At 56.4% G+C, this 26,352-nt stretch overlaps 2 protein-coding genes across 2 annotated transcripts; both read left to right on the forward strand.

Annotated features, from left to right (window-relative positions):
* The first annotated feature begins 1,492 nt into the window (after positions 1-1,492).
* On the forward strand, positions 1,493-5,053 carry LOC141949949 (protocadherin alpha-8-like). Its single transcript, XM_074884136.1, has 3 exons — positions 1,493-4,104; positions 4,322-4,502; positions 5,041-5,053. Exons 1-3 carry the CDS (start codon positions 1,512-1,514, stop codon positions 5,051-5,053), a joined length of 2,787 nt encoding a protein of 928 aa, XP_074740237.1. The 5' UTR covers positions 1,493-1,511.
* A 9,295-nt stretch (positions 5,054-14,348) lies between these two features.
* LOC141949950 (protocadherin alpha-8-like) lies at positions 14,349-17,909 on the forward strand. The gene is made up of 3 exons (XM_074884137.1): positions 14,349-16,960; positions 17,178-17,358; positions 17,897-17,909. Exons 1-3 carry the CDS (start codon positions 14,368-14,370, stop codon positions 17,907-17,909), a joined length of 2,787 nt encoding a protein of 928 aa, XP_074740238.1. The 5' UTR covers positions 14,349-14,367.
* Positions 17,910-26,352: the final 8,443 nt, after the last annotated feature.

The following is a 26,352-nucleotide window of genomic DNA, read 5'->3' on the forward strand; positions in this document are numbered from 1 at the left end:
CTGAGGAGTGTGGCCTTCATCCTGAGGGGACGGGAAGTTGCAGGTGCATGGACCGTAGGAAGGTGCTAGGGAGGAGGAACGAGAGCTCTTGCCAAAGGGCGTGTCCCTCCTTCATGGTGAGCGTGGTGCAGCTATTTTTAAAAACGTTTTGGTAAAGAAGAAGTGAAGAGACAAGGGTGGAAGCAGAAGAGAAGGAGAGACAAAGAAAGGTCAGAGCGGGGCAAAAAGAAAAAGGCAGAGAGAAAGGAAGAGAGGAAAGAAGAGAGAAGAGAAAGGAGGAAAGAAATATAAAGGAGGAGTTAAAAAAGGAAGGAAAGGAAGGACTCCTTGCAATCAAGCAAGCAAGAAGAGATGATTGAGGAAGATTCCCAGCATGCACTGATGTTATCTCGAGATGCTGAATGGAGTTGAGGAACTCGGCATCCTCGGTACTGCGGTGCACTCTGCAAGGCTTGGTGAAGGGTGGTGAGGAAGAGGAAGGAGAGCTCTTTCCACGGGACATGTCCATGCTTCACTGTGAGCATGGTGTAGACATTTGGGAACATTTTAGTAAAGAAGAAGAACAGAAGAAGAGGGTAGGCAAAACTGAAACAGGGGAAAGAAGGAAAGAGAAAGGGAAGAGAGAAAAATGGTGTGAAAAATGAAATGGCAGAAGGAAATGCAGATGGAAAGGAAAAAGAGCCGAAGGACCGACACTATGCAAGTAAAAAGCAAGCCAGCAAGGAAGGAAGGAAGGACGATGACACGGAGGAGTGAGAATGGAACCGTAAAGGAGATGAGCGGCACGCACCGACCTGAGCTCTCGGCGCTGAACAGAGCTGGTCCCTGAGAGCCTCGGCCTTGGCTCGAGTCCCGCGCTCCGGCGCTGCTGCCCCGTCATTAGCGCCGATGGGTGCGACTCTGCTGGTCTCGGCCGCGGAGGCGGCGGCTGGTGAGCTGCGATCGGGGGGAAAGAAGAGAGAAGGGTGGAAAGAGAAGGGCAAGGGGCGGAGAGAGCGGGGGGCGGCAGGGCAAGCCCGAGCAGGAGAAGGAAGAGAAGAGGAAGACGGGAGAGAAGAAAGAGCGAAGAGAAGGAGGAGAGGGACGGTCGTGGAAAGAGACGAACCGAGTCGGAAGAGAAAGGAAGAAACGTCAGGAAAAGGGAGCGGGAGGCGGCAAGAGGAAAGCGGGCGAGGGCGAGCGAGGGCTGTGTGCAAGCAGAGAGCGCTGCAGGAGGAGAAAGCAAGAGCGAAGGAGCGGGCAGAAGGGCGGTCAGGGCCGGGAGAGGGGCTGAGCAGGTCGGGGCCGGCGGCGCGGGCGCTCGTGGGCAGCGCGTGAGGCGGCGGAGCAGCACACGGTGTCGCTGCAGGCTCAGAAACGGCGGCTCGGCTCGGGCGGCTCCGCCCCGGTGCGGCGGAGAGCCCGGCTGTGAGCGCGGGGGGGCGGCGCGGGGCGGGCAGGAGAGCCGGGGCGTGCGGGCGGCGGCGGGGAGCCGTGCGGGGCCCAGGCCGGTGCCGGCGGCGGCGGCGGCGATGGGCGTGTGCGGGGCGCCCGCGGTGCGGGTGCTGGTGCTGGCGGCGGCCTGGGCGCTGGGCGGCGGGCAGGTGCGCTACTCGGTGCCGGAGGAAGCCAAGGCCGGGACGGTGGTGGGCCGGCTGGCGCAGGACCTGGGCCTGGAGGCGGGCGAGGCGGAGGCGCGGCGGCTGCGGCTGGTGGCGCAGGGCCGGCGGGCGAGCGTGGAGGTGAGCGGGGCGAGCGGGGCGCTGGTGGTGAGCTCGCGGCTGGACCGGGAGGAGCTGTGCGGGAAGAGCGCGCCGTGCGCCCTGCGCCTGGAGGTGCTGGTGGAGCGGCCGCTGCGCGTCTTCCACGTGGAGCTGGAGGTCACCGACATCAACGACAACGCCCCGCTCTTCCCCGCCGCCCGCAGAAACCTCAGCATCGCGGAATTCACCACGCTGCCGGGCTCTCGGTTCCCGCTGGAGGGCGCGTCGGATGCGGATATCGGGGCCAACGCGCAGCTCTCCTACACCCTCAGCCCCAGCGAGCACTTTAGAATAGAGGAAGAAAACAGTAACTCGCGCAGTAAATCCCTGTTTCTGGTGCTCGCGAAAGCGCTGGACCGGGAGACGGTGCCTGTGCACCGGCTGGTGTTGACGGCGAGTGACGGGGGCCGGCCGTCGCTGACGGGCACGATGGAGCTGGTGGTGTCGGTGCTGGACGTGAACGACAACGCGCCCCAGTTCAACCAGTCAGTTTACAACGTGTTGTTGCCTGAAGACGCTTTTGCGGGGACACTGGTGACGCAGGTGAGCGCCACAGACCCGGACGTGGGAAGTAATAGAGATGTAACGTATGCAATTGAAACTTTTGTTCCTCCCTCGGCCGCAGACGTATTCAGCATTGATGCCGAGATCGGGGAGGTCAGACTGACGGGCGCACTGGATTTTGAGATAGTGAATTTCTACGAACTACACGTTAAGGCGACAGACAAGGGGACGCCGCCGCTGTCGGGTCACTGCAAGGTGGTGGTGGAGGTGCTGGACGTGAACGACAACGCGCCCGAGGTGTGGGTGACGTCGCTGTCGGTGCCGGTGGCGGAGGACGCGCCGGTGGGGACGGTGGTGGCGCTGCTGAGCGTGTCGGACCGGGACTCGGGGGCGAACGGGCGGGTGCGCTGCGCGGTGTGGCCGGCGGCGCCGTTCGGGCTGGTGGCGACGTTCGCGGGCTCGTACTCGCTGGTGCTGCGGGAGGCGCTGGACCGGGAGCGGGTGTCGGAGTACGAGGTGGAGGTGCGGGCGGAGGACGGCGGGGCGCCGCCGCTGCGCGCCAGGCGCGGGGTGCGGGTGCCGGTGTCGGACGTGAACGACAACGCGCCGGCGTTCGCGCAGGCCGTGTACACGGTGCTGGCGCGGGAGAACAACGCGGCGGGCGCGGAGCTGGCGCGGCTGTGGGCGCGGGACCCGGACGAGGCGGGCAACGGGCGCGTGAGCTACTCGGTGTGGGAGGGCGGCGGCGGGGGCGCGGCGGCGGGCGGCGGGTGGCGGGCGGCGTCGAGCTACGTGTCGGTGGACGCGGAGAGCGGGCGGCTGTGGGCGCTGCAGCCGCTGGACTACGAGGAGGTGCAGGTGCTGCAGTTCGAGGTGCGGGCGGTGGACGCGGGGGAGCCGCCGCTGTGCGGCAACGCCACGGTGCAGCTCTTCGTGGTGGACGAGAACGACAACGCGCCGGCGCTGCTGCCGGCAGCCGGCGGCGGGCCGGGGCCCGGGGCCGCGGGCTCGGCGGCGTCGGGGCCGGGCTCGGGGGCGTGGTGGGCGTGGGCGGCGTGGGGGGCGCCGGCGGGGCAGGTGGTGGCGAAGATCCGCGCGGTGGACGCGGACTCGGGCTACAACGCGTGGCTGCGCTACGAGCTGTGGGAGCCGCGGGGGAAGGGCCCGTTCCGCGTGGGGCTGTACAGCGGCGAGGTGAGCACGGCGCGGGCGCTGGAGGAGGCGGACGGCCCGCGGCAGAGGCTGGTGATCGTGGTGCGGGACCACGGGGAGCCGGCGCGCTCGGCCACGGCCACGCTGAGCGTGTCGCTGGTGGAGGGCGCCGAGGCGGCGCTGGCGGCCGCGGGCTCGTCCTCGTCGGGGTCGGGGCTGCGGGCGGCGGAGGGCGGCCCGGCGGGGGCGGCGGCGGCGGCGGCGGCGACGAACGTGTGGCTGGTGGTGGCCATCTGCGCGGTGTCGAGCCTGTTCCTGCTGGCGGTGGTGCTGTACGGGGCGTCGCGGTGGGCGCCGCGGGCGGCCGTGCTGTCGGGGCCCGGGCCGGCGACGCTGGTGTGCGCCAGCGAAGTGGGGAGCTGGTCGTACTCGCAGCGGCAGAGCCGGAGCCTGTGCGTGGCGGACGGCGCGGGCAAGAGCGACCTGATGGTTTTCAGCCCCAACTTCCCGCCGCCGCCCGGCCCCGCGGCGAAGGAGACGCAGCCGGAGCCGCCCGCTCTGCTGGACACGGTCAGTGGCCCTCCCTCCTTCCCTCTCTCCCTCCCTCTCTCCCTGCCTCTCTCCGTCCCTCTGTCGCCTGCCGGCCCTTCCCCCGACGCCCCTTGCCCGCTGCCGCCCTTCTGGCGCGTCCCGTGGGCAGGCGCTGGTGGGAGCCGGGCTCATCCCGCGGGGCCTGCGGGCGGTGGGTGCGTGGCGGGGGCTGACGGGTGGTGGTGGCACCTTTGCCTCTGCCCTCGCGTCCTCCCCGCAGCCCCGGGGCTCTTGCTGGGGCTGCGGGGGTGGGGGGGAAGTGAAGGCGTTGCCGCCGCCCCCAGCAGCAGCAGTTCCCGTCCTCCGCTGGGCTTTGCTGTTGTGGGTGGCAGTTGTCGTCCCGTTCAGTCAAGTCACTGCTGCTTGCGGGGAGAGGTGCCACGACGTGGGCTTTGGGGCCGCTCTTGCTTGCTGGTGTGTGACAATTGCACCCGAGCTTGCTGAAGGAGTGCAGGACACACCAGCTGTGGTGGTGATGGTCCCCAAGCACTCTGTACTGTCTTGTTACCGGTGGTGAGTGGGCTGGTATCAGTTTTGGTTTCCTGTTGTTCCCTCTCCTCATCTCTCATCTCATTCTTTGATTCCCTCTACATATCAGAAGAAGACAAGAATGGGAGATGATGTGTTTGTCTTGAGAATTTATGTCCCAGAGTGGGGAACAATGGTTGCCCAGAGAAAAGCCTGAGGCGGGAAGGGCACAGAATGTTCCTGCCCAGGATCCTTTCCCAGGCTCCAAGGTTCTGCAGTTGGAGGCCTTCTGGATCTTGAGATAGTGTGTGGTACTGAAATGCCCACAGAGTCTCTTGAGGTTATGAAGATCTTGCAGCAGAGCAGTCCCTTGTGCTGCTGCCTGCCTGACGTAGGAATGTGTTGGTAAGGGGGGTGATGTTCAGACTTCTGAATGCTGTCTGATTGACCTTTTCCTTCTTGTCTCGAGAAAGGGGTTGTGGGAGGGTAGCACTTCAGCCTGCTGTCCTTGTGTGGTGATGGGCATCCATAGCAGCTTCCACATCCATTGATGTGTCCATGACGGTTCGTTGCTTCTCCTCAGGTGGGATTTGTAAGTGGATGGTTTGAGGGGGCCGGTGTAATCTGTGTGTGTTTGATCACGCACTTAATACCTTGTCCTCGTGTCCAGTGTTTCACCACTGTGGCCATGAAGTGTGAGCCATTGTCACTTTGACTTCATTCAAGGATGATTGTCCTTTGAAGAGACGTGATGCAAGATGACAATTGGGACTTCGGGGATTTTTCTCCTGTTGGTGCATTTCCTCCATTTCACTTGTCTCACCAGAGTCTTTAAGAAAGTAGGGAGGCGATATGGACTTCTTTTTCCCCAAGCATGTGTCAGCTGCACTTAGTCATATCAGTTATTCAGGCAGAGGAGTCTCCTCCAAGGTAGGTGTTGGAAATGGAATTTTTCTGTTCTTGCTCCCCTCGTCTCCCAGGCTGTGGACTTGCGTTCCTGGCCAGAGAAGTGGGGTGACGTACACTGTCCTGTTATGTTGTTCTTTCAAAATTTGCATCAGCAGCCACACCTTTACAATAGAAGCCCTGGAAATCTTTTGGGAAAAACAAGCAAAGAAGCAAAAGTCAACCAAACCAACCCACCAAAACAAAACCTACACAGAATTCTCTACACAAGTCAATAGCATCCATTACAGAGGGGTGATCATCAACACTTGGGTTGTTCTCTCGCAGATGATTTCAATGCCATTGCCATTCAGAACTGTCTCCACACCACCTTTAGAAAGAGTATTGCTGTCAGGTCTGCAGCATTTCCATCTGAGATAGTTGAAGCGTGGCCAGACGTGACAGTTCAGGAGCAGAAAGTCTGCTGGCACCGTGTATGTGATACCTCTGTGTGGTTTTTTATCGTGCTCTCACGGATGGGAGGTCGACTTGAGCCTTGAGGTGTGAAAGGAGACTGTGACACGTCACAGAGGTGAATGTGGCACTGAGCAGGGTCTGGCCGTTGCCTGATGTGAAGGGTGACCTTGAGGAGTGGGAGGACTTGTCTGCAGGAAGTGGAAATCCTTGGGAAGACCATGGGCCATGTCATAAGAAGGCGGTTATGGGAGCTGATGTGCTTGTCTTGAGAACACGTGTCCCAGAGTGGGGAGTGGAGGACGCCCAGAGGAAAGCTTGAGGCAGGTTGGGCACAGAGTGTTCCTGCCTGGGATCGAATCCCAGGCTCCAAGGGTCTGGACTATGAGACCTGTTAGATCTGCAGTTAGTGTGTGGGACTGAAATGCCCACAGTGTCTTTTGAGGTTATGAGTATCTCCCGCCGCCGACAGTCCCTTGTGCTGGTGCTGCCTGCTGTAGGCAATGTGAGGGTAAGGGGGGGTGACATGCAGCCTGCTGAATACTGTCTGATGAACATCTTCGCTGCGGTTTTGGGAAAGGCGTTGTGGGAGGGTAGTGCTTCCATCTGCTGTCCTTGTGTTGTGGTGGGCATCTAGATGAGCTTGCACAGCCGTTGGTGTTGCCATGATGGCAACCTCATCAGGCAGGATTTGTAAGGACACATGAGGAGGTGGGTGAAATCCAGGTGGCTGCAGTGGAGCTGTTGTGTTGTCTTGCCATTATTAACTCATTCAGAGATGTGCACGTACACACCAAACCCAGCCCAGCATCGCGCTCTGGTTTTCTATCATAGAAATTCTCTCACCCCGTTGACATCATGAGACCGCTTGCATTTGGCATTATATGTGTTCTTCTGCAAGAACAAAATCCATGTGGCCTGGGATCAGACTGTCACAGCTCTAAGCACAGACCCTTTAAGAACTGTGATGTGCAGCTCTGTGGTGTTTCCATCTGAGATTGCTGAAAAGGCACAAAGCATTAGTGAACGGTGAAGTTGAAGCATCTGGGAAGTGCCTGCCAGATGCTGTGTGGCTTTGCATCCCTCCATATGTTCTTTGTGCCGGTCATGGGGGTAAGTGAGGATGTGCAAAGCCTGGGTCATGCTCTGAGCAGGCTTGAGAGCTGGGCATGCTGTTGGTGTTGAGCAAGGTCTGAGTATTGTGGCAGTTGCTCTGGAGTTGGAGGCCTTCTGGATCTTGAGATAGTGTGTGGTATTGAAATGCTCATGATGTTGTGTGCAGATCTGCCGCCAGAGACAGTCCTTTGCATTGCTGCCTGCCTGATGTAGGCCTTGTGTTGGTGTGAGGGGTGAGACGAAGACTGCTGAAAACTGAGTGACCTTTTTGCTCCCATTTTGGGAGGGTGTTGTGGGAGCATTGTGCTTCAGTCTGCTGTTCTTGTGTAGTGATGGGCACCTATAGCAGCTTTCCCAGCTGTTGAAGATGCCGTGATCACAGAATCATGGAATGGATTGAGTTGGAGGGGTCTTAAAAATGATCTAGTTCCAGCCCCCTCTGCAGTGAGTGGGCACACCTTCCAGTAGACCAGGCTGCTCAAAGCTTCCTCCAGTCTGGCCTTGAACACTTCCACGGACGGTCCATGCATATCTTCTCTGGGCAACATGTTGCAGATCCTCAGCACCCTCACAGCAGAGAATTTCTTCCTTGCATCTAATCTGAAACTTCTCTCTTTCAGTTTAGAACCGTTAGCCCTCGTCCTATCCCTACATTCCATGATAAAGAGTCTCTCCCCATCTTTCCTGTAGGTCCCATTTAAGTACTGACAGGCCACTCTGAGGTCTCCTCTGAGCCTTTCCTTCTCCCGGCTGAGCAACCCCAACTCTCTCAGCCTGTCCTCATAGGGGAGGTGCTCCAGCCCCCTGATCATCTTTGTGTCCCTGCTCTGACCCGTCCATGCCTTTGTTGTGCTGTGTGCCCCAGAGCAAAACCCATCAATCCAGGTGGGGTGTCATGAGAGCCATGTAAAGGGCGAAAATTCCCTCCCTCAACCTGCTAGCCACAATTCTTTTGATGCAGCCCAGGCCATGATTGGCTTTCTGGGCTGGGAGTGCACATTACCAGCTCATATTCAGTTTTTCATCTGCCAGTAGCACAGAGTCCATCTCTGCAGGGCTGCTCTCAGTGCACTCATTGCCAGGCCTGTGTCCATGTTTGGGATTGCCCCAACCCATGTGCAGGCCCTTGCACTTGGCCTTGTTGAACTCTGTGAGGCCTGCACGGGCCCACCTCTCAGTCCTGTCCAGGTTCCTCTGGATGGCACATCCCTTCCCGCTAGAGTATCGACCGCACCACTCAGCTTGGTGTCGTGGGCAAACTTGCTGAGGGGGCACTCAATCCTACTGTCCATATCCCCAACAAAGGTGTTAAATAATAGTGGTCCCGATAGGGCCCCTTGAGGGACACCACTCGTCACTGATCTGCCCCCAGACATGGAGCTGTTGATCACAACACTTTGAGTGTGACCATCCAGCCAATTCCTTATCCACCAAAGGGTCCACCCGTCAAATCCATGTCTCTCCATTTTAGAGACAAGGATGTTGTGCAAGACAGTATCAAATGCGTTGCACAAGTCCAGGTAGCTGATGTCAGTCATCTTCCCTTCTCCACCAATGCTGTAACCTTGTCATAGAAGCCACCAAATCTGTGAAGTGTGATTGCCGTTAGTGAAGCCACATTGGCTGTCACCAATCACCTCTGTTTTCCGTGTGCCTTGGCATAGTTTCCAGGAGGATCTGCTCCGTGATATTGCTGGGCACAGAGGTGAGATTGTAGTTCCCCAGGCTTCCTTTTTTCCCTTTTTAAAAATGGGGTTATGTTTCCCCTTTTGCAGTCACTGGGAACTTCATCAGTCTGCCAGGACTTTTTAAATATGAGGAGTAGTGACTTAGCAGCTCCATCTGTCAGTTCTTTCAGGACCCTCTGATGCCTTCTGGATCTTGAGATAGTGTGTGGTATTAAAATGCTCATGATGTTTTGTGCAGATCTGCCACCAGAGACAGTCCCTCGTGCTGCTACGTGGTTGCCGTAGGGAATGTGCTGGTAAGAGGAGATGAGATGCAGAGTGATGGACATTGTCTGATGAACCATTTCCCGCTGGTTTTGAGAAGAGTGTTGTGGGCGGGCAGTGCTTCAGCCCGCTGTCCATGTGTAGTGGTGGGCATCCATAGCAGCTTCCACATGCGTTGATGTTGCCGAGATGGTTCCTTGCTCCTCCTTGGGCAGGATTTGTAAGCGGGTGTGAGGAGGAGGTGGGTGTAATCTGTGTGTGCTTGATTTCCCCTCCTTCTGCACTTGCACAGTCGGCCTCGGCAGAGATGGTGTGTCCCCTTGTCATGCTTAACTCCGATATGTGCATGTTGGTGCCAAATCCTTCACAGCAGCCCAGCTCTGGTTTTCTGTGGTACAAATTCCCCCACCCAGTTGACATCGTGGGTGCGCTGGTGCTTCAGCATTTGGTGTGGTTGTCCTGAAGAATGAAATCCGTGTGGACTGGGATCAGAGCTCTGTCATGGTTTGAGCCCAGAGAAAAACTGAGCACCAGGCAGCTGTTCACTCAGCCCTTCCCCCTCAGGAATGGGAAGGAGGAAATAAAGTGAAAGGCTCGGGAATTGGGATAAAGACAGAGAGGGCTGACTCAACCATTATGGTTACAGGCAAAAGGCAGACTCGTTAGAGGAAGAAAAACCATCACTTGAATTCAAACACTAACAATGACAACACTTAACAGAGAGAGTGGGACAGTGAAAAGCATTAACACATCTTAAAAACCACCTTTTGCCCCCCTCCCTTCTTCTTGGGCTCAGCTTTGATCCCGACCTCTCTACCTTCTCCCCGCCAGTGGCACAGGGGGCAGGGAATGGGGGGGTTACAGCCAGTCCGCCACTCCTCCCTCCTCAGAGGGCAGAAACCTCACATTCCCCTGCTCGTGCGTGGTGTCTCTCTCACAGGAGACAGTGTGTTCTGCAAAGTTTCTCCAACATGAGTTGATACAAGGAAACACTCACCTTCTTTGCAACGTATTTACTTATAGTAACTTATAATGATTTCTGTATATTGCTTAATAATCCTGCTTGCCGTGAGTGCTCTGTGGAAGCTCACCAAGGACTACTGTGTTCATCAAAACTAAGCAGTTTTCTGTGGAAACTTACCAAGAATCACCATGTTCAGCATAATATGCTTCTTGTGCTTGGAAAGCAGATGTGCTCTAACTAGTTTAGTCTTGGTAATGAATAAGATAGCCATATATGGACGGTCGAAATGGATACACTGGTACTTTTAGATAAGATCGAATGAGTAAACCGGCTGAAAACACTCTTGTTATTCAAGAAATTGGCTGAGAGAATCTGCACATGCTCCAAGGAAAAGTACAAGGTGAGGAGGACTGTGAGCCTTCCTCCAACAGACCCCGGAGATGGCCCCGAGGAGGCAACGTGCAGGTGCAAAGAGAATATAAACTGCTGACACCAGCCTCTAGAGCTAACCCAGCCTCACTCATGCATGTGGATATTTGTGTTATGTAACCAATGAATATGTATATGCACACTCGATAAGTTTTTGGTAAAATGTGCTGGGGGGGTGCAAGCTTTGTGGAGAAATCCCCTTGCACCCCGGTGCCGGAGTAAACATACCTGCAGTATAACTCTCTGAGTGTAGAGTCTGTCTCCGCAAATCGGAGTCCTTCCCTGGCTGCAGGCAGATCTCTGCTCCACCATGGACCTCCATGGGTGGCAGTGGGGGGCCCTGCATCTCACCTCGGGATACAGGGGGGGTGTCTCTGCATTGGCACACCTCCCCCCTTCCTCCTCCTTTATTCCTCTGACCTCGGTGTTCACACAGGTGTCCTTCTCACAACTCTTCCTCACACATTCCCTTCCTTACATATGTTATCAGAGAGGCACAGCCACCATCGCTAATTGGCTCAGGCAGAGTTGGTCAACATGGAGCCAGGGGAGCTTCGAGAAGCTTCTGAAAGGGGCCACTGCTGTTGCAGCCTCTGCCGCTACCAAAAACCCGGCACACACACAAACCCAGCACAAGCTGTCCCAACTCCCATCACAGAATCGTTAAGACCTCTGCTGTGCAGCTCTGTGGTGTTTCCATCTGAGATTGCTGAAGAGGCACAAGGAATTCGTGGTGGAGTTCCAGCAGCTGGGAAGAGCCTGCCAGTCACTGTGTGGCTTTGCATCCCTCCAGATGTTCTTTGTGCCAGTTGTGAGGGAAGGTGAGGATGTGTGAAGGCCTGGGTCATGCTCAGTATGGGCTTTAGTGCTGGGGCTTGGTGTTGTGGTGGAGAAATGTGTGGGTACTGTGGCCGCGATCCTCCGAGTGGCACGGAGTAGGGCTTGGGGCAATCAGGGGGAGGGTGACTTTGAGTGGGGAAGCGTCTTTCCTGAGGAAATGGAGATGCTGTGTAGAACATGGAGTGTGTCACTGGGGAAGAACTGGAGGATGTGTGCTCAGCTGTGGAGATGCCGTTTCCCAGGGCTTGGGATAGAGGATTGCAGTAGAAAGCCTTGGGAAGACGCCCGGCGCACCGTGCTGCTTGCCTGGGATCCTCTCAGGACCTCCAGAAGCGCTGCATGTCCTCGTGCCTTGGTGTTCTCTGTACGGTTCCTGTCAGATGAGCAGACATCTGCCATACTCAGCTTGGAGCCCTCCCCTTGGATGGGGAATGGTGTTGGGCAAACCGGAGCTTTTCCAAATTTCAATCACATTTGGCCAGCCTTCTCTGAGCCTCTCCTTGGTTACCTGTCTGCTCTTAGTCCTGCTACAGAGAGGAACAAGTATTGTCTGTATACAAGACGATGTCAAACCTTGTGTTTCAATAGAGCAGAATGGGATATTTGCTTTTCTTCTCCTCTCACAAAAAACTTCCATCCATTTTTTTTTTCCTTCTCTCACATTGGTAACGTGGATGAAATGCCGACTGCTGAATTTTGGCAGCTGTTGGGTGGCAGTTTCGGGCAGTTGTCCATCAGTGTGGGGAATGGCTTTTCGAGTCTCCTGAGCTAAGGTTGACGTTGAGAGAATGTCCTTAGCTTTGAGGTGTCCCTCCTGCTTCCCCTGTGACAGAAGTGCATGAGGGGCACTGGGCATTGTCCACTTTTTGCAGAACATGAGCCATTTTCTCCTGTCCAGCTTCCCCAGAAACACTGATAATGTTAAGGGAAAATATCCTTGAAATCCAATTCCCCTCCCTGAAAATGTTTCATTTCTGAAGAAGCACCCAGTGATGCTCCAGGTAAGTCGCTCACACCTACAGTGGATGTGTTTGAGAGACAGATGTGCTTTTGTTCCTGCTCAGTTGTGGCATTTTCCTGTTGGATCGAGCGAAGGTTGCCTGGGTTGTAATGCCTGTAGGGTTGGAGCAGCAAAGCACCACTGCCTGCTCTCGTTCCTCTGCTGCTGCTTCCAGGCACGGTGGGAGCAGGCGGCAGCCGGGACAGGTGGAGGAGGGACCTTAATGCGTTTCTGGGAGTGGATGTGTTGGGCATCCAGAAGATGTTCTCAGTGAAAATGCCGCGGTGTTTCCTGGGTGGCTTTTGTTTGGCTGTGTGATGCGTGGATCATGCTAATGCTGAGAGATATTCCGTGGGGACCAATGCCCCTGGGTACGGAGGTTCTTGCCGTGTTGTTCTGGCAGAACCTGACTGCGTGAAAGGGGAAGCAAGAGCTGAACAGTCATTGCGCAGGTGGGAAATGAGTGAGGAAGAATAGTTCTTCCCCAAGGTACATGAAGAGTGCTGGGGAGCTGTGGTTGCCCCGTGCTTTGTGAGCCTTCCTGGAGGGTTGTCGTGGTGGGCTGTGATGGGTTCGAGTTCCCGACTGAGTCGGATCCTGTTTTATTAGATGTTGAAGTACCTGGGTCTTGGGCTTGTGTTTCAGAGGGTGGTGGATTGTGTTCTGATGTCACGGAGCTGTTCTTTGCCATGTGATTGCCTTGCTGTGTTATCTGCCGGGTCCCGGAGAGGACTGGAGGCTGAGGAGTGTGGCCTTCATCCTGAGGGGACGGGAAGTTGCAGGTGCATGGACCGTAGGAAGGTGCTAGGGAGGAGGAACGAGAGCTCTTGCCAAAGGGCGTGTCCCTCCTTCATGGTGAGCGTGGTGCAGCTATTTTTAAAAACGTTTTGGTAAAGAAGAAGTGAAGAGACAAGGGTGGAAGCAGAAGAGAAGGAGAGACAAAGAAAGGTCAGAGCGGGGCAAAAAGAAAAAGGCAGAGAGAAAGGAAGAGAGGAAAGAAGAGAGAAGAGAAAGGAGGAAAGAAATATAAAGGAGGAGTTAAAAAAGGAAGGAAAGGAAGGACTCCTTGCAATCAAGCAAGCAAGAAGAGATGATTGAGGAAGATTCCCAGCATGCACTGATGTTATCTCGAGATGCTGAATGGAGTTGAGGAACTCGGCATCCTCGGTACTGCGGTGCACTCTGCAAGGCTTGGTGAAGGGTGGTGAGGAAGAGGAAGGAGAGCTCTTTCCACGGGACATGTCCATGCTTCACTGTGAGCATGGTGTAGACATTTGGGAACATTTTAGTAAAGAAGAAGAACAGAAGAAGAGGGTAGGCAAAACTGAAACAGGGGAAAGAAGGAAAGAGAAAGGGAAGAGAGAAAAATGGTGTGAAAAATGAAATGGCAGAAGGAAATGCAGATGGAAAGGAAAAAGAGCCGAAGGACCGACACTATGCAAGTAAAAAGCAAGCCAGCAAGGAAGGAAGGAAGGACGATGACACGGAGGAGTGAGAATGGAACCGTAAAGGAGATGAGCGGCACGCACCGACCTGAGCTCTCGGCGCTGAACAGAGCTGGTCCCTGAGAGCCTCGGCCTTGGCTCGAGTCCCGCGCTCCGGCGCTGCTGCCCCGTCATTAGCGCCGATGGGTGCGACTCTGCTGGTCTCGGCCGCGGAGGCGGCGGCTGGTGAGCTGCGATCGGGGGGAAAGAAGAGAGAAGGGTGGAAAGAGAAGGGCAAGGGGCGGAGAGAGCGGGGGGCGGCAGGGCAAGCCCGAGCAGGAGAAGGAAGAGAAGAGGAAGACGGGAGAGAAGAAAGAGCGAAGAGAAGGAGGAGAGGGACGGTCGTGGAAAGAGACGAACCGAGTCGGAAGAGAAAGGAAGAAACGTCAGGAAAAGGGAGCGGGAGGCGGCAAGAGGAAAGCGGGCGAGGGCGAGCGAGGGCTGTGTGCAAGCAGAGAGCGCTGCAGGAGGAGAAAGCAAGAGCGAAGGAGCGGGCAGAAGGGCGGTCAGGGCCGGGAGAGGGGCTGAGCAGGTCGGGGCCGGCGGCGCGGGCGCTCGTGGGCAGCGCGTGAGGCGGCGGAGCAGCACACGGTGTCGCTGCAGGCTCAGAAACGGCGGCTCGGCTCGGGCGGCTCCGCCCCGGTGCGGCGGAGAGCCCGGCTGTGAGCGCGGGGGGGCGGCGCGGGGCGGGCAGGAGAGCCGGGGCGTGCGGGCGGCGGCGGGGAGCCGTGCGGGGCCCAGGCCGGTGCCGGCGGCGGCGGCGGCGATGGGCGTGTGCGGGGCGCCCGCGGTGCGGGTGCTGGTGCTGGCGGCGGCCTGGGCGCTGGGCGGCGGGCAGGTGCGCTACTCGGTGCCGGAGGAAGCCAAGGCCGGGACGGTGGTGGGCCGGCTGGCGCAGGACCTGGGCCTGGAGGCGGGCGAGGCGGAGGCGCGGCGGCTGCGGCTGGTGGCGCAGGGCCGGCGGGCGAGCGTGGAGGTGAGCGGGGCGAGCGGGGCGCTGGTGGTGAGCTCGCGGCTGGACCGGGAGGAGCTGTGCGGGAAGAGCGCGCCGTGCGCCCTGCGCCTGGAGGTGCTGGTGGAGCGGCCGCTGCGCGTCTTCCACGTGGAGCTGGAGGTCACCGACATCAACGACAACGCCCCGCTCTTCCCCGCCGCCCGCAGAAACCTCAGCATCGCGGAATTCACCACGCTGCCGGGCTCTCGGTTCCCGCTGGAGGGCGCGTCGGATGCGGATATCGGGGCCAACGCGCAGCTCTCCTACACCCTCAGCCCCAGCGAGCACTTTAGAATAGAGGAAGAAAACAGTAACTCGCGCAGTAAATCCCTGTTTCTGGTGCTCGCGAAAGCGCTGGACCGGGAGACGGTGCCTGTGCACCGGCTGGTGTTGACGGCGAGTGACGGGGGCCGGCCGTCGCTGACGGGCACGATGGAGCTGGTGGTGTCGGTGCTGGACGTGAACGACAACGCGCCCCAGTTCAACCAGTCAGTTTACAACGTGTTGTTGCCTGAAGACGCTTTTGCGGGGACACTGGTGACGCAGGTGAGCGCCACAGACCCGGACGTGGGAAGTAATAGAGATGTAACGTATGCAATTGAAACTTTTGTTCCTCCCTCGGCCGCAGACGTATTCAGCATTGATGCCGAGATCGGGGAGGTCAGACTGACGGGCGCACTGGATTTTGAGATAGTGAATTTCTACGAACTACACGTTAAGGCGACAGACAAGGGGACGCCGCCGCTGTCGGGTCACTGCAAGGTGGTGGTGGAGGTGCTGGACGTGAACGACAACGCGCCCGAGGTGTGGGTGACGTCGCTGTCGGTGCCGGTGGCGGAGGACGCGCCGGTGGGGACGGTGGTGGCGCTGCTGAGCGTGTCGGACCGGGACTCGGGGGCGAACGGGCGGGTGCGCTGCGCGGTGTGGCCGGCGGCGCCGTTCGGGCTGGTGGCGACGTTCGCGGGCTCGTACTCGCTGGTGCTGCGGGAGGCGCTGGACCGGGAGCGGGTGTCGGAGTACGAGGTGGAGGTGCGGGCGGAGGACGGCGGGGCGCCGCCGCTGCGCGCCAGGCGCGGGGTGCGGGTGCCGGTGTCGGACGTGAACGACAACGCGCCGGCGTTCGCGCAGGCCGTGTACACGGTGCTGGCGCGGGAGAACAACGCGGCGGGCGCGGAGCTGGCGCGGCTGTGGGCGCGGGACCCGGACGAGGCGGGCAACGGGCGCGTGAGCTACTCGGTGTGGGAGGGCGGCGGCGGGGGCGCGGCGGCGGGCGGCGGGTGGCGGGCGGCGTCGAGCTACGTGTCGGTGGACGCGGAGAGCGGGCGGCTGTGGGCGCTGCAGCCGCTGGACTACGAGGAGGTGCAGGTGCTGCAGTTCGAGGTGCGGGCGGTGGACGCGGGGGAGCCGCCGCTGTGCGGCAACGCCACGGTGCAGCTCTTCGTGGTGGACGAGAACGACAACGCGCCGGCGCTGCTGCCGGCAGCCGGCGGCGGGCCGGGGCCCGGGGCCGCGGGCTCGGCGGCGTCGGGGCCGGGCTCGGGGGCGTGGTGGGCGTGGGCGGCGTGGGGGGCGCCGGCGGGGCAGGTGGTGGCGAAGATCCGCGCGGTGGACGCGGACTCGGGCTACAACGCGTGGCTGCGCTACGAGCTGTGGGAGCCGCGGGGGAAGGGCCCGTTCCGCGTGGGGCTGTACAGCGGCGAGGTGAGCACGGCGCGGGCGCTGGAGGAGGCGGACGGCCCGCGGCAGAGGCTGGTGATCGTGGTGCGGGACCACGGGGAGCCGGCGCGCTCGGCCACGGCCACGCTGAGCGTGTCGCTGGTGGAGGGCGCCGAGGCGGCGCTGGCGGCCGCGGGCTCGTCCTCGTCGGGGTCGGGGCTGCGGGCGGCGGAGGGCGGCCCGGCGGGGGCGGCGGCGGCGGCGGCGGCGACGAACGTGTGGCTGGTGGTGGCCATCTGCGCGGTGTCGAGCCTGTTCCTGCTGGCGGTGGTGCTGTACGGGGCGTCGCGGTGGGCGCCGCGGGCGGCCGTGCTGTCGGGGCCCGGGCCGGCGACGCTGGTGTGCGCCAGCGAAGTGGGGAGCTGGTCGTACTCGCAGCGGCAGAGCCGGAGCCTGTGCGTGGCGGACGGCGCGGGCAAGAGCGACCTGATGGTTTTCAGCCCCAACTTCCCGCCGCCGCCCGGCCCCGCGGCGAAGGAGACGCAGCCGGAGCCGCCCGCTCTGCTGGACACGGTCAGTGGCCCTCCCTCCTTCCCTCTCTCCCTCCCTCTCTCCCTGCCTCTCTCCGTCCCTCTGTCGCCTGCCGGCCCTTCCCCCGACGCCCCTTGCCCGCTGCCGCCCTTCTGGCGCGTCCCGTGGGCAGGCGCTGGTGGGAGCCGGGCTCATCCCGCGGGGCCTGCGGGCGGTGGGTGCGTGGCGGGGGCTGACGGGTGGTGGTGGCACCTTTGCCTCTGCCCTCGCGTCCTCCCCGCAGCCCCGGGGCTCTTGCTGGGGCTGCGGGGGTGGGGGGGAAGTGAAGGCGTTGCCGCCGCCCCCAGCAGCAGCAGTTCCCGTCCTCCGCTGGGCTTTGCTGTTGTGGGTGGCAGTTGTCGTCCCGTTCAGTCAAGTCACTGCTGCTTGCGGGGAGAGGTGCCACGACGTGGGCTTTGGGGCCGCTCTTGCTTGCTGGTGTGTGACAATTGCACCCGAGCTTGCTGAAGGAGTGCAGGACACACCAGCTGTGGTGGTGATGGTCCCCAAGCACTCTGTACTGTCTTGTTACCGGTGGTGAGTGGGCTGGTATCAGTTTTGGTTTCCTGTTGTTCCCTCTCCTCATCTCTCATCTCATTCTTTGATTCCCTCTACATATCAGAAGAAGACAAGAATGGGAGATGATGTGTTTGTCTTGAGAATTTATGTCCCAGAGTGGGGAACAATGGTTGCCCAGAGAAAAGCCTGAGGCGGGAAGGGCACAGAATGTTCCTGCCCAGGATCCTTTCCCAGGCTCCAAGGTTCTGCAGTTGGAGGCCTTCTGGATCTTGAGATAGTGTGTGGTACTGAAATGCCCACAGAGTCTCTTGAGGTTATGAAGATCTTGCAGCAGAGCAGTCCCTTGTGCTGCTGCCTGCCTGACGTAGGAATGTGTTGGTAAGGGGGGTGATGTTCAGACTTCTGAATGCTGTCTGATTGACCTTTTCCTTCTTGTCTCGAGAAAGGGGTTGTGGGAGGGTAGCACTTCAGCCTGCTGTCCTTGTGTGGTGATGGGCATCCATAGCAGCTTCCACATCCATTGATGTGTCCATGACGGTTCGTTGCTTCTCCTCAGGTGGGATTTGTAAGTGGATGGTTTGAGGGGGCCGGTGTAATCTGTGTGTGTTTGATCACGCACTTAATACCTTGTCCTCGTGTCCAGTGTTTCACCACTGTGGCCATGAAGTGTGAGCCATTGTCACTTTGACTTCATTCAAGGATGATTGTCCTTTGAAGAGACGTGATGCAAGATGACAATTGGGACTTCGGGGATTTTTCTCCTGTTGGTGCATTTCCTCCATTTCACTTGTCTCACCAGAGTCTTTAAGAAAGTAGGGAGGCGATATGGACTTCTTTTTCCCCAAGCATGTGTCAGCTGCACTTAGTCATATCAGTTATTCAGGCAGAGGAGTCTCCTCCAAGGTAGGTGTTGGAAATGGAATTTTTCTGTTCTTGCTCCCCTCGTCTCCCAGGCTGTGGACTTGCGTTCCTGGCCAGAGAAGTGGGGTGACGTACACTGTCCTGTTATGTTGTTCTTTCAAAATTTGCATCAGCAGCCACACCTTTACAATAGAAGCCCTGGAAATCTTTTGGGAAAAACAAGCAAAGAAGCAAAAGTCAACCAAACCAACCCACCAAAACAAAACCTACACAGAATTCTCTACACAAGTCAATAGCATCCATTACAGAGGGGTGATCATCAACACTTGGGTTGTTCTCTCGCAGATGATTTCAATGCCATTGCCATTCAGAACTGTCTCCACACCACCTTTAGAAAGAGTATTGCTGTCAGGTCTGCAGCATTTCCATCTGAGATAGTTGAAGCGTGGCCAGACGTGACAGTTCAGGAGCAGAAAGTCTGCTGGCACCGTGTATGTGATACCTCTGTGTGGTTTTTTATCGTGCTCTCACGGATGGGAGGTCGACTTGAGCCTTGAGGTGTGAAAGGAGACTGTGACACGTCACAGAGGTGAATGTGGCACTGAGCAGGGTCTGGCCGTTGCCTGATGTGAAGGGTGACCTTGAGGAGTGGGAGGACTTGTCTGCAGGAAGTGGAAATCCTTGGGAAGACCATGGGCCATGTCATAAGAAGGCGGTTATGGGAGCTGATGTGCTTGTCTTGAGAACACGTGTCCCAGAGTGGGGAGTGGAGGACGCCCAGAGGAAAGCTTGAGGCAGGTTGGGCACAGAGTGTTCCTGCCTGGGATCGAATCCCAGGCTCCAAGGGTCTGGACTATGAGACCTGTTAGATCTGCAGTTAGTGTGTGGGACTGAAATGCCCACAGTGTCTTTTGAGGTTATGAGTATCTCCCGCCGCCGACAGTCCCTTGTGCTGGTGCTGCCTGCTGTAGGCAATGTGAGGGTAAGGGGGGGTGACATGCAGCCTGCTGAATACTGTCTGATGAACATCTTCGCTGCGGTTTTGGGAAAGGCGTTGTGGGAGGGTAGTGCTTCCATCTGCTGTCCTTGTGTTGTGGTGGGCATCTAGATGAGCTTGCACAGCCGTTGGTGTTGCCATGATGGCAACCTCATCAGGCAGGATTTGTAAGGACACATGAGGAGGTGGGTGAAATCCAGGTGGCTGCAGTGGAGCTGTTGTGTTGTCTTGCCATTATTAACTCATTCAGAGATGTGCACGTACACACCAAACCCAGCCCAGCATCGCGCTCTGGTTTTCTATCATAGAAATTCTCTCACCCCGTTGACATCATGAGACCGCTTGCATTTGGCATTATATGTGTTCTTCTGCAAGAACAAAATCCATGTGGCCTGGGATCAGACTGTCACAGCTCTAAGCACAGACCCTTTAAGAACTGTGATGTGCAGCTCTGTGGTGTTTCCATCTGAGATTGCTGAAAAGGCACAAAGCATTAGTGAACGGTGAAGTTGAAGCATCTGGGAAGTGCCTGCCAGATGCTGTGTGGCTTTGCATCCCTCCATATGTTCTTTGTGCCGGTCATGGGGGTAAGTGAGGATGTGCAAAGCCTGGGTCATGCTCTGAGCAGGCTTGAGAGCTGGGCATGCTGTTGGTGTTGAGCAAGGTCTGAGTATTGTGGCAGTTGCTCTGGAGTTGGAGGCCTTCTGGATCTTGAGATAGTGTGTGGTATTGAAATGCTCATGATGTTGTGTGCAGATCTGCCGCCAGAGACAGTCCTTTGCATTGCTGCCTGCCTGATGTAGGCCTTGTGTTGGTGTGAGGGGTGAGACGAAGACTGCTGAAAACTGAGTGACCTTTTTGCTCCCATTTTGGGAGGGTGTTGTGGGAGCATTGTGCTTCAGTCTGCTGTTCTTGTGTAGTGATGGGCACCTATAGCAGCTTTCCCAGCTGTTGAAGATGCCGTGATCACAGAATCATGGAATGGATTGAGTTGGAGGGGTCTTAAAAATGATCTAGTTCCAGCCCCCTCTGCAGTGAGTGGGCACACCTTCCAGTAGACCAGGCTGCTCAAAGCTTCCTCCAGTCTGGCCTTGAACACTTCCACGGACGGTCCATGCATATCTTCTCTGGGCAACATGTTGCAGATCCTCAGCACCCTCACAGCAGAGAATTTCTTCCTTGCATCTAATCTGAAACTTCTCTCTTTCAGTTTAGAACCGTTAGCCCTCGTCCTATCCCTACATTCCATGATAAAGAGTCTCTCCCCATCTTTCCTGTAGGTCCCATTTAAGTACTGACAGGCCACTCTGAGGTCTCCTCTGAGCCTTTCCTTCTCCCGGCTGAGCAACCCCAACTCTCTCAGCCTGTCCTCATAGGGGAGGTGCTCCAGCCCCCTGATCATCTTTGTGTCCCTGCTCTGACCCGTCCATGCCTTTGTTGTGCTGTGTGCCCCAGAGCAAAACCCATCAATCCAGGTGGGGTGTCATGAGAGCCATGTAAAGGGCGAAAATTCCCTCCCTCAACCTGCTAGCCACAATTCTTTTGATGCAGCCCAGGCCATGATTGGCTTTCTGGGCTGGGAGTGCACATTACCAGCTCATATTCAGTTTTTCATCTGCCAGTAGCACAGAGTCCATCTCTGCAGGGCTGCTCTCAGTGCACTCATTGCCAGGCCTGTGTCCATGTTTGGGATTGCCCCAACCCATGTGCAGGCCCTTGCACTTGGCCTTGTTGAACTCTGTGAGGCCTGCACGGGCCCACCTCTCAGTCCTGTCCAGGTTCCTCTGGATGGCACATCCCTTCCCGCTAGAGTATCGACCGCACCACTCAGCTTGGTGTCGTGGGCAAACTTGCTGAGGGGGCACTCAATCCTACTGTCCATATCCCCAACAAAGGTGTTAAATAATAGTGGTCCCGATAGGGCCCCTTGAGGGACACCACTCGTCACTGATCTGCCCCCAGACATGGAGCTGTTGATCACAACACTTTGAGTGTGACCATCCAGCCAATTCCTTATCCACCAAAGGGTCCACCCGTCAAATCCATGTCTCTCCATTTTAGAGACAAGGATGTTGTGCAAGACAGTATCAAATGCGTTGCACAAGTCCAGGTAGCTGATGTCAGTCATCTTCCCTTCTCCACCAATGCTGTAACCTTGTCATAGAAGCCACCAAATCTGTGAAGTGTGATTGCCGTTAGTGAAGCCACATTGGCTGTCACCAATCACCTCTGTTTTCCGTGTGCCTTGGCATAGTTTCCAGGAGGATCTGCTCCGTGATATTGCTGGGCACAGAGGTGAGATTGTAGTTCCCCAGGCTTCCTTTTTTCCCTTTTTAAAAATGGGGTTATGTTTCCCCTTTTGCAGTCACTGGGAACTTCATCAGTCTGCCAGGACTTTTTAAATATGAGGAGTAGTGACTTAGCAGCTCCATCTGTCAGTTCTTTCAGGACCCTCTGATGCCTTCTGGATCTTGAGATAGTGTGTGGTATTAAAATGCTCATGATGTTTTGTGCAGATCTGCCACCAGAGACAGTCCCTCGTGCTGCTACGTGGTTGCCGTAGGGAATGTGCTGGTAAGAGGAGATGAGATGCAGAGTGATGGACATTGTCTGATGAACCATTTCCCGCTGGTTTTGAGAAGAGTGTTGTGGGCGGGCAGTGCTTCAGCCCGCTGTCCATGTGTAGTGGTGGGCATCCATAGCAGCTTCCACATGCGTTGATGTTGCCGAGATGGTTCCTTGCTCCTCCTTGGGCAGGATTTGTAAGCGGGTGTGAGGAGGAGGTGGGTGTAATCTGTGTGTGCTTGATTTCCCCTCCTTCTGCACTTGCACAGTCGGCCTCGGCAGAGATGGTGTGTCCCCTTGTCATGCTTAACTCCGATATGTGCATGTTGGTGCCAAATCCTTCACAGCAGCCCAGCTCTGGTTTTCTGTGGTACAAATTCCCCCACCCAGTTGACATCGTGGGTGCGCTGGTGCTTCAGCATTTGGTGTGGTTGTCCTGAAGAATGAAATCCGTGTGGACTGGGATCAGAGCTCTGTCATGGTTTGAGCCCAGAGAAAAACTGAGCACCAGGCAGCTGTTCACTCAGCCCTTCCCCCTCAGGAATGGGAAGGAGGAAATAAAGTGAAAGGCTCGGGAATTGGGATAAAGACAGAGAGGGCTGACTCAACCATTATGGTTACAGGCAAAAGGCAGACTCGTTAGAGGAAGAAAAACCATCACTTGAATTCAAACACTAACAATGACAACACTTAACAGAGAGAGTGGGACAGTGAAAAGCATTAACACATCTTAAAAACCACCTTTTGCCCCCCTCCCTTCTTCTTGGGCTCAGCTTTGATCCCGACCTCTCTACCTTCTCCCCGCCAGTGGCACAGGGGGCAGGGAATGGGGGGGTTACAGCCAGTCCGCCACTCCTCCCTCCTCAGAGGGCAGAAACCTCACATTCCCCTGCTCGTGCGTGGTGTCTCTCTCACAGGAGACAGTGTGTTCTGCAAAGTTTCTCCAACATGAGTTGATACAAGGAAACACTCACCTTCTTTGCAACGTATTTACTTATAGTAACTTATAATGATTTCTGTATATTGCTTAATAATCCTGCTTGCCGTGAGTGCTCTGTGGAAGCTCACCAAGGACTACTGTGTTCATCAAAACTAAGCAGTTTTCTGTGGAAACTTACCAAGAATCACCATGTTCAGCATAATATGCTTCTTGTGCTTGGAAAGCAGATGTGCTCTAACTAGTTTAGTCTTGGTAATGAATAAGATAGCCATATATGGACGGTCGAAATGGATACACTGGTACTTTTAGATAAGATCGAATGAGTAAACCGGCTGAAAACACTCTTGTTATTCAAGAAATTGGCTGAGAGAATCTGCACATGCTCCAAGGAAAAGTACAAGGTGAGGAGGACTGTGAGCCTTCCTCCAACAGACCCCGGAGATGGCCCCGAGGAGGCAACGTGCAGGTGCAAAGAGAATATAAACTGCTGACACCAGCCTCTAGAGCTAACCCAGCCTCACTCATGCATGTGGATATTTGTGTTATGTAACCAATGAATATGTATATGCACACTCGATAAGTTTTTGGTAAAATGTGCTGGGGGGGTGCAAGCTTTGTGGAGAAATCCCCTTGCACCCCGGTGCCGGAGTAAACATACCTGCAGTATAACTCTCTGAGTGTAGAGTCTGTCTCCGCAAATCGGAGTCCTTCCCTGGCTGCAGGCAGATCTCTGCTCCACCATGGACCTCCATGGGTGGCAGTGGGGGGCCCTGCATCTCACCTCGGGATACAGGGGGGGTGTCTCTGCATTGGCACACCTCCCCCCTTCCTCCTCCTTTATTCCTCTGACCTCGGTGTTCACACAGGTGTCCTTCTCACAACTCTTCCTCACACATTCCCTTCCTTACATATGTTATCAGAGAGGCACAGCCACCATCGCTAATTGGCTCAGGCAGAGTTGGTCAACATGGAGCCAGGGGAGCTTCGAGAAGCTTCTGAAAGGGGCCACTGCTGTTGCAGCCTCTGCCGCTACCAAAAACCCGGCACACACACAAACCCAGCACAAGCTGTCCCAACTCCCATCACAGAATCGTTAAGACCTCTGCTGTGCAGCTCTGTGGTGTTTCCATCTGAGATTGCTGAAGAGGCACAAGGAATTCGTGGTGGAGTTCCAGCAGCTGGGAAGAGCCTGCCAGTCACTGTGTGGCTTTGCATCCTCCAGATGTTCTTTGTGCCAGTCGTGAGGGAAGGTGAGGACGTGCGAAGGCCTGGGTCATGCTCAGTGTGGGCTTTAGTGCTGGGGCTTGGTGTTGTGGTGGAGAAATGTGTGGGTACTGTGGCCGCGATCCTCCGAGTGGCACGGAGTAGGGCTTGGGGCAATCAGGGGGAGGGTGACTTTGAGTGGGGAAGCGTCTTTCCTGAGGAAATGGAGATGCTGTGTAGAACATGGAGTGTGTCACTGGGGAAGAACTGGAGGATGTGTGCTCAGCTGTGGAGATGCCGTTTCCCAGGGCTTGGGATAGAGGATTGCAGTAGAAAGCCTTGGGAAGACGCCCGGCGCACCGTACTGCTTGCCTGGGATCCTCTCAGGGCCTCCAGAAGCGCTGCATGTCCTCGTGCCTTGGTGTTCTCTGTACGGTTCCTGTCAGATGAGCAGACATCTGCCATACTCAGCTTGGAGCCCTCCCTTTGGATGGGGAATGGTGTTGGTCAAACCGGAGCTTTTCTAAATTTCAATCACATTTGGCCAGCCTTCTCTGAGCCTCTCCTTGGTTACCTGTCTGCTCTTAGTCCTGCTACGGAGAGGAACAAGTGTTGTCTGTATCGAACATATTATCAAAACTTGTGTTTCAATAGAGCAGAATGGGATCTTTGCTTTTCTTCTCTCCTCTCACAAAAAACTTCCGTCCATTTTTTTTTTCCTTCTCTCACATTGGTAACGTGGATGAAATGCAGACTGCTGAATTTTGGCAGCTGTTGGGTGTCAGAGTTTCGGGCAGTTGTCCATCAGTGTGGGGAATGGCTTTTCGAGTCTCCTGAGCTAAGGTTGACGTTGAGAGAATGTCCTTAGCTTTGAGGTGTCCCTCCTGCTTCCCCTGTGACAGAAGTGCATGAGGGGCACTGGGCATTGTCCACTTTTTGCAGAACATGAGCCATTTTCTCCTGTCCAGCTTCCCCAGAAACACTGATAATGTTAAGGGAAAATATCCTTGAAATCCAATTCCCCTCCCTGAAAATGTTTAATTTCTGAAGAAGCACCCAGTGATGCTCCAGGTAAGTCGCTCCCACCTACAGTGGATGTGTTTGAGAGACAGATGTGCTTTTGTTCCTGCTCAGCTGCGGCATTTTCCTGTTGGATCGAGCGAAGGTTGCCTGGGTTGTAATGCCTGTAGGGTTGGAGCAGCAAAGCACCACTGCCTGCTCTCGTTCCTCTGCTGCTGCTTCCAGGCACGGTGGGAGCAGGCGGCAGCCGGGACAGGTGGAGGAGGGACCTTAATGCGTTTCTGGGAGTGGATGTGTTGGGCATCCAGAAGATGTTCTCAGTGAAAATGCCGCGGTGTTTCCTGGGTGGCTTTTGTTTGGCTGTGTGATGAGTGGATCATGCTAATGCTGAGAGATAATCCATGGGGACCAATGCCCCTGGGTATGGAGGTTCTTGCTGTGTTGTTCTGGCAGAACCTGACTGCGTGAAAGGGGAAGCAAGAGCTGGACAGTCATTGCGCAGGTGGGAAATGAGTCAGGAAGAAGAGTTCTTCCCAAGGTACATGAAGAGTGCTGGGGAGCTGTGGTTGCCCCGTGCTTTGTGAGCCTTCCTGGAGGGTTGTCGTGGTGGGCTGTGATGGGTTCAAGTTCACAACTGAGTCAGATCCTGTTTTATTGGATGTTGAAGTACCTGGGGCTTGGGCTTGTGTTTCAGAGGGTGGTGGATTGTGTTCTGACGTTGCGGAGCTGTTCTTTGCCATGTGATTGCCTTGCTGTGTTATCTGCCGGGTCCCGGAGAGGACTGGAGGCTGAGGAGTGTGGCCTTCATGCCGAGGGGAGGGGAAGTTGCAGGTGCATGGACCGTAGGAAGGTGCTAGGGAAGAGGAACGAGAGCTCTTGCCAAAGGGCGTGTCCCTCCTTCATGGCGAGCGTGGTGCAGCTATTTTTAAAACATTTTGGTAAAGGAAGAAATGAAGAGACAAGGATGGAAGCAGAAGAGAAGGAGAGACAAAGAAAGGTCAGAGCGGGGCAAAAGGGAAAAGGCAGAGAGAAAGGAAGAGAGGAAAGAAGAGAGAAGAGAAAGGAGGAAAGAAGGAGTAAAAAAAAAGGAAAGGAAGGACTCCTTGCAAGCGAGCAAGCAAGAAGAGATGATTGAGGAAGATTCCCAGCATGCACTGATGTTATCTCGAGATGCTGAATGGAGTTGAGGAACTCGGCATCCTCGGTACTGCGGTGCACTCTGCAAGGCTTGGTGAAGGGTGGTGAGGAAGAGGAAGGAGAGCTCTTTCCACGGGACATGTCCATGCTTCATTGCAAGCATGGTGTAGACATTTGGGAAAGATTTTGATAAATAAGAAGAACAGAGGAGACAAGGATGGAAACGGAAGAGGAGGGTAGGCAAAACTGAAAGAAGGAAAGAGAAGGGGAAGAGAAAAAAAGGGTGAGA

Source organism: Strix uralensis, chromosome 14 (assembly GCF_047716275.1).
Source record: "Strix uralensis isolate ZFMK-TIS-50842 chromosome 14, bStrUra1, whole genome shotgun sequence".
Classification (NCBI taxonomy): Eukaryota; Metazoa; Chordata; class Aves; order Strigiformes; family Strigidae; genus Strix; species Strix uralensis.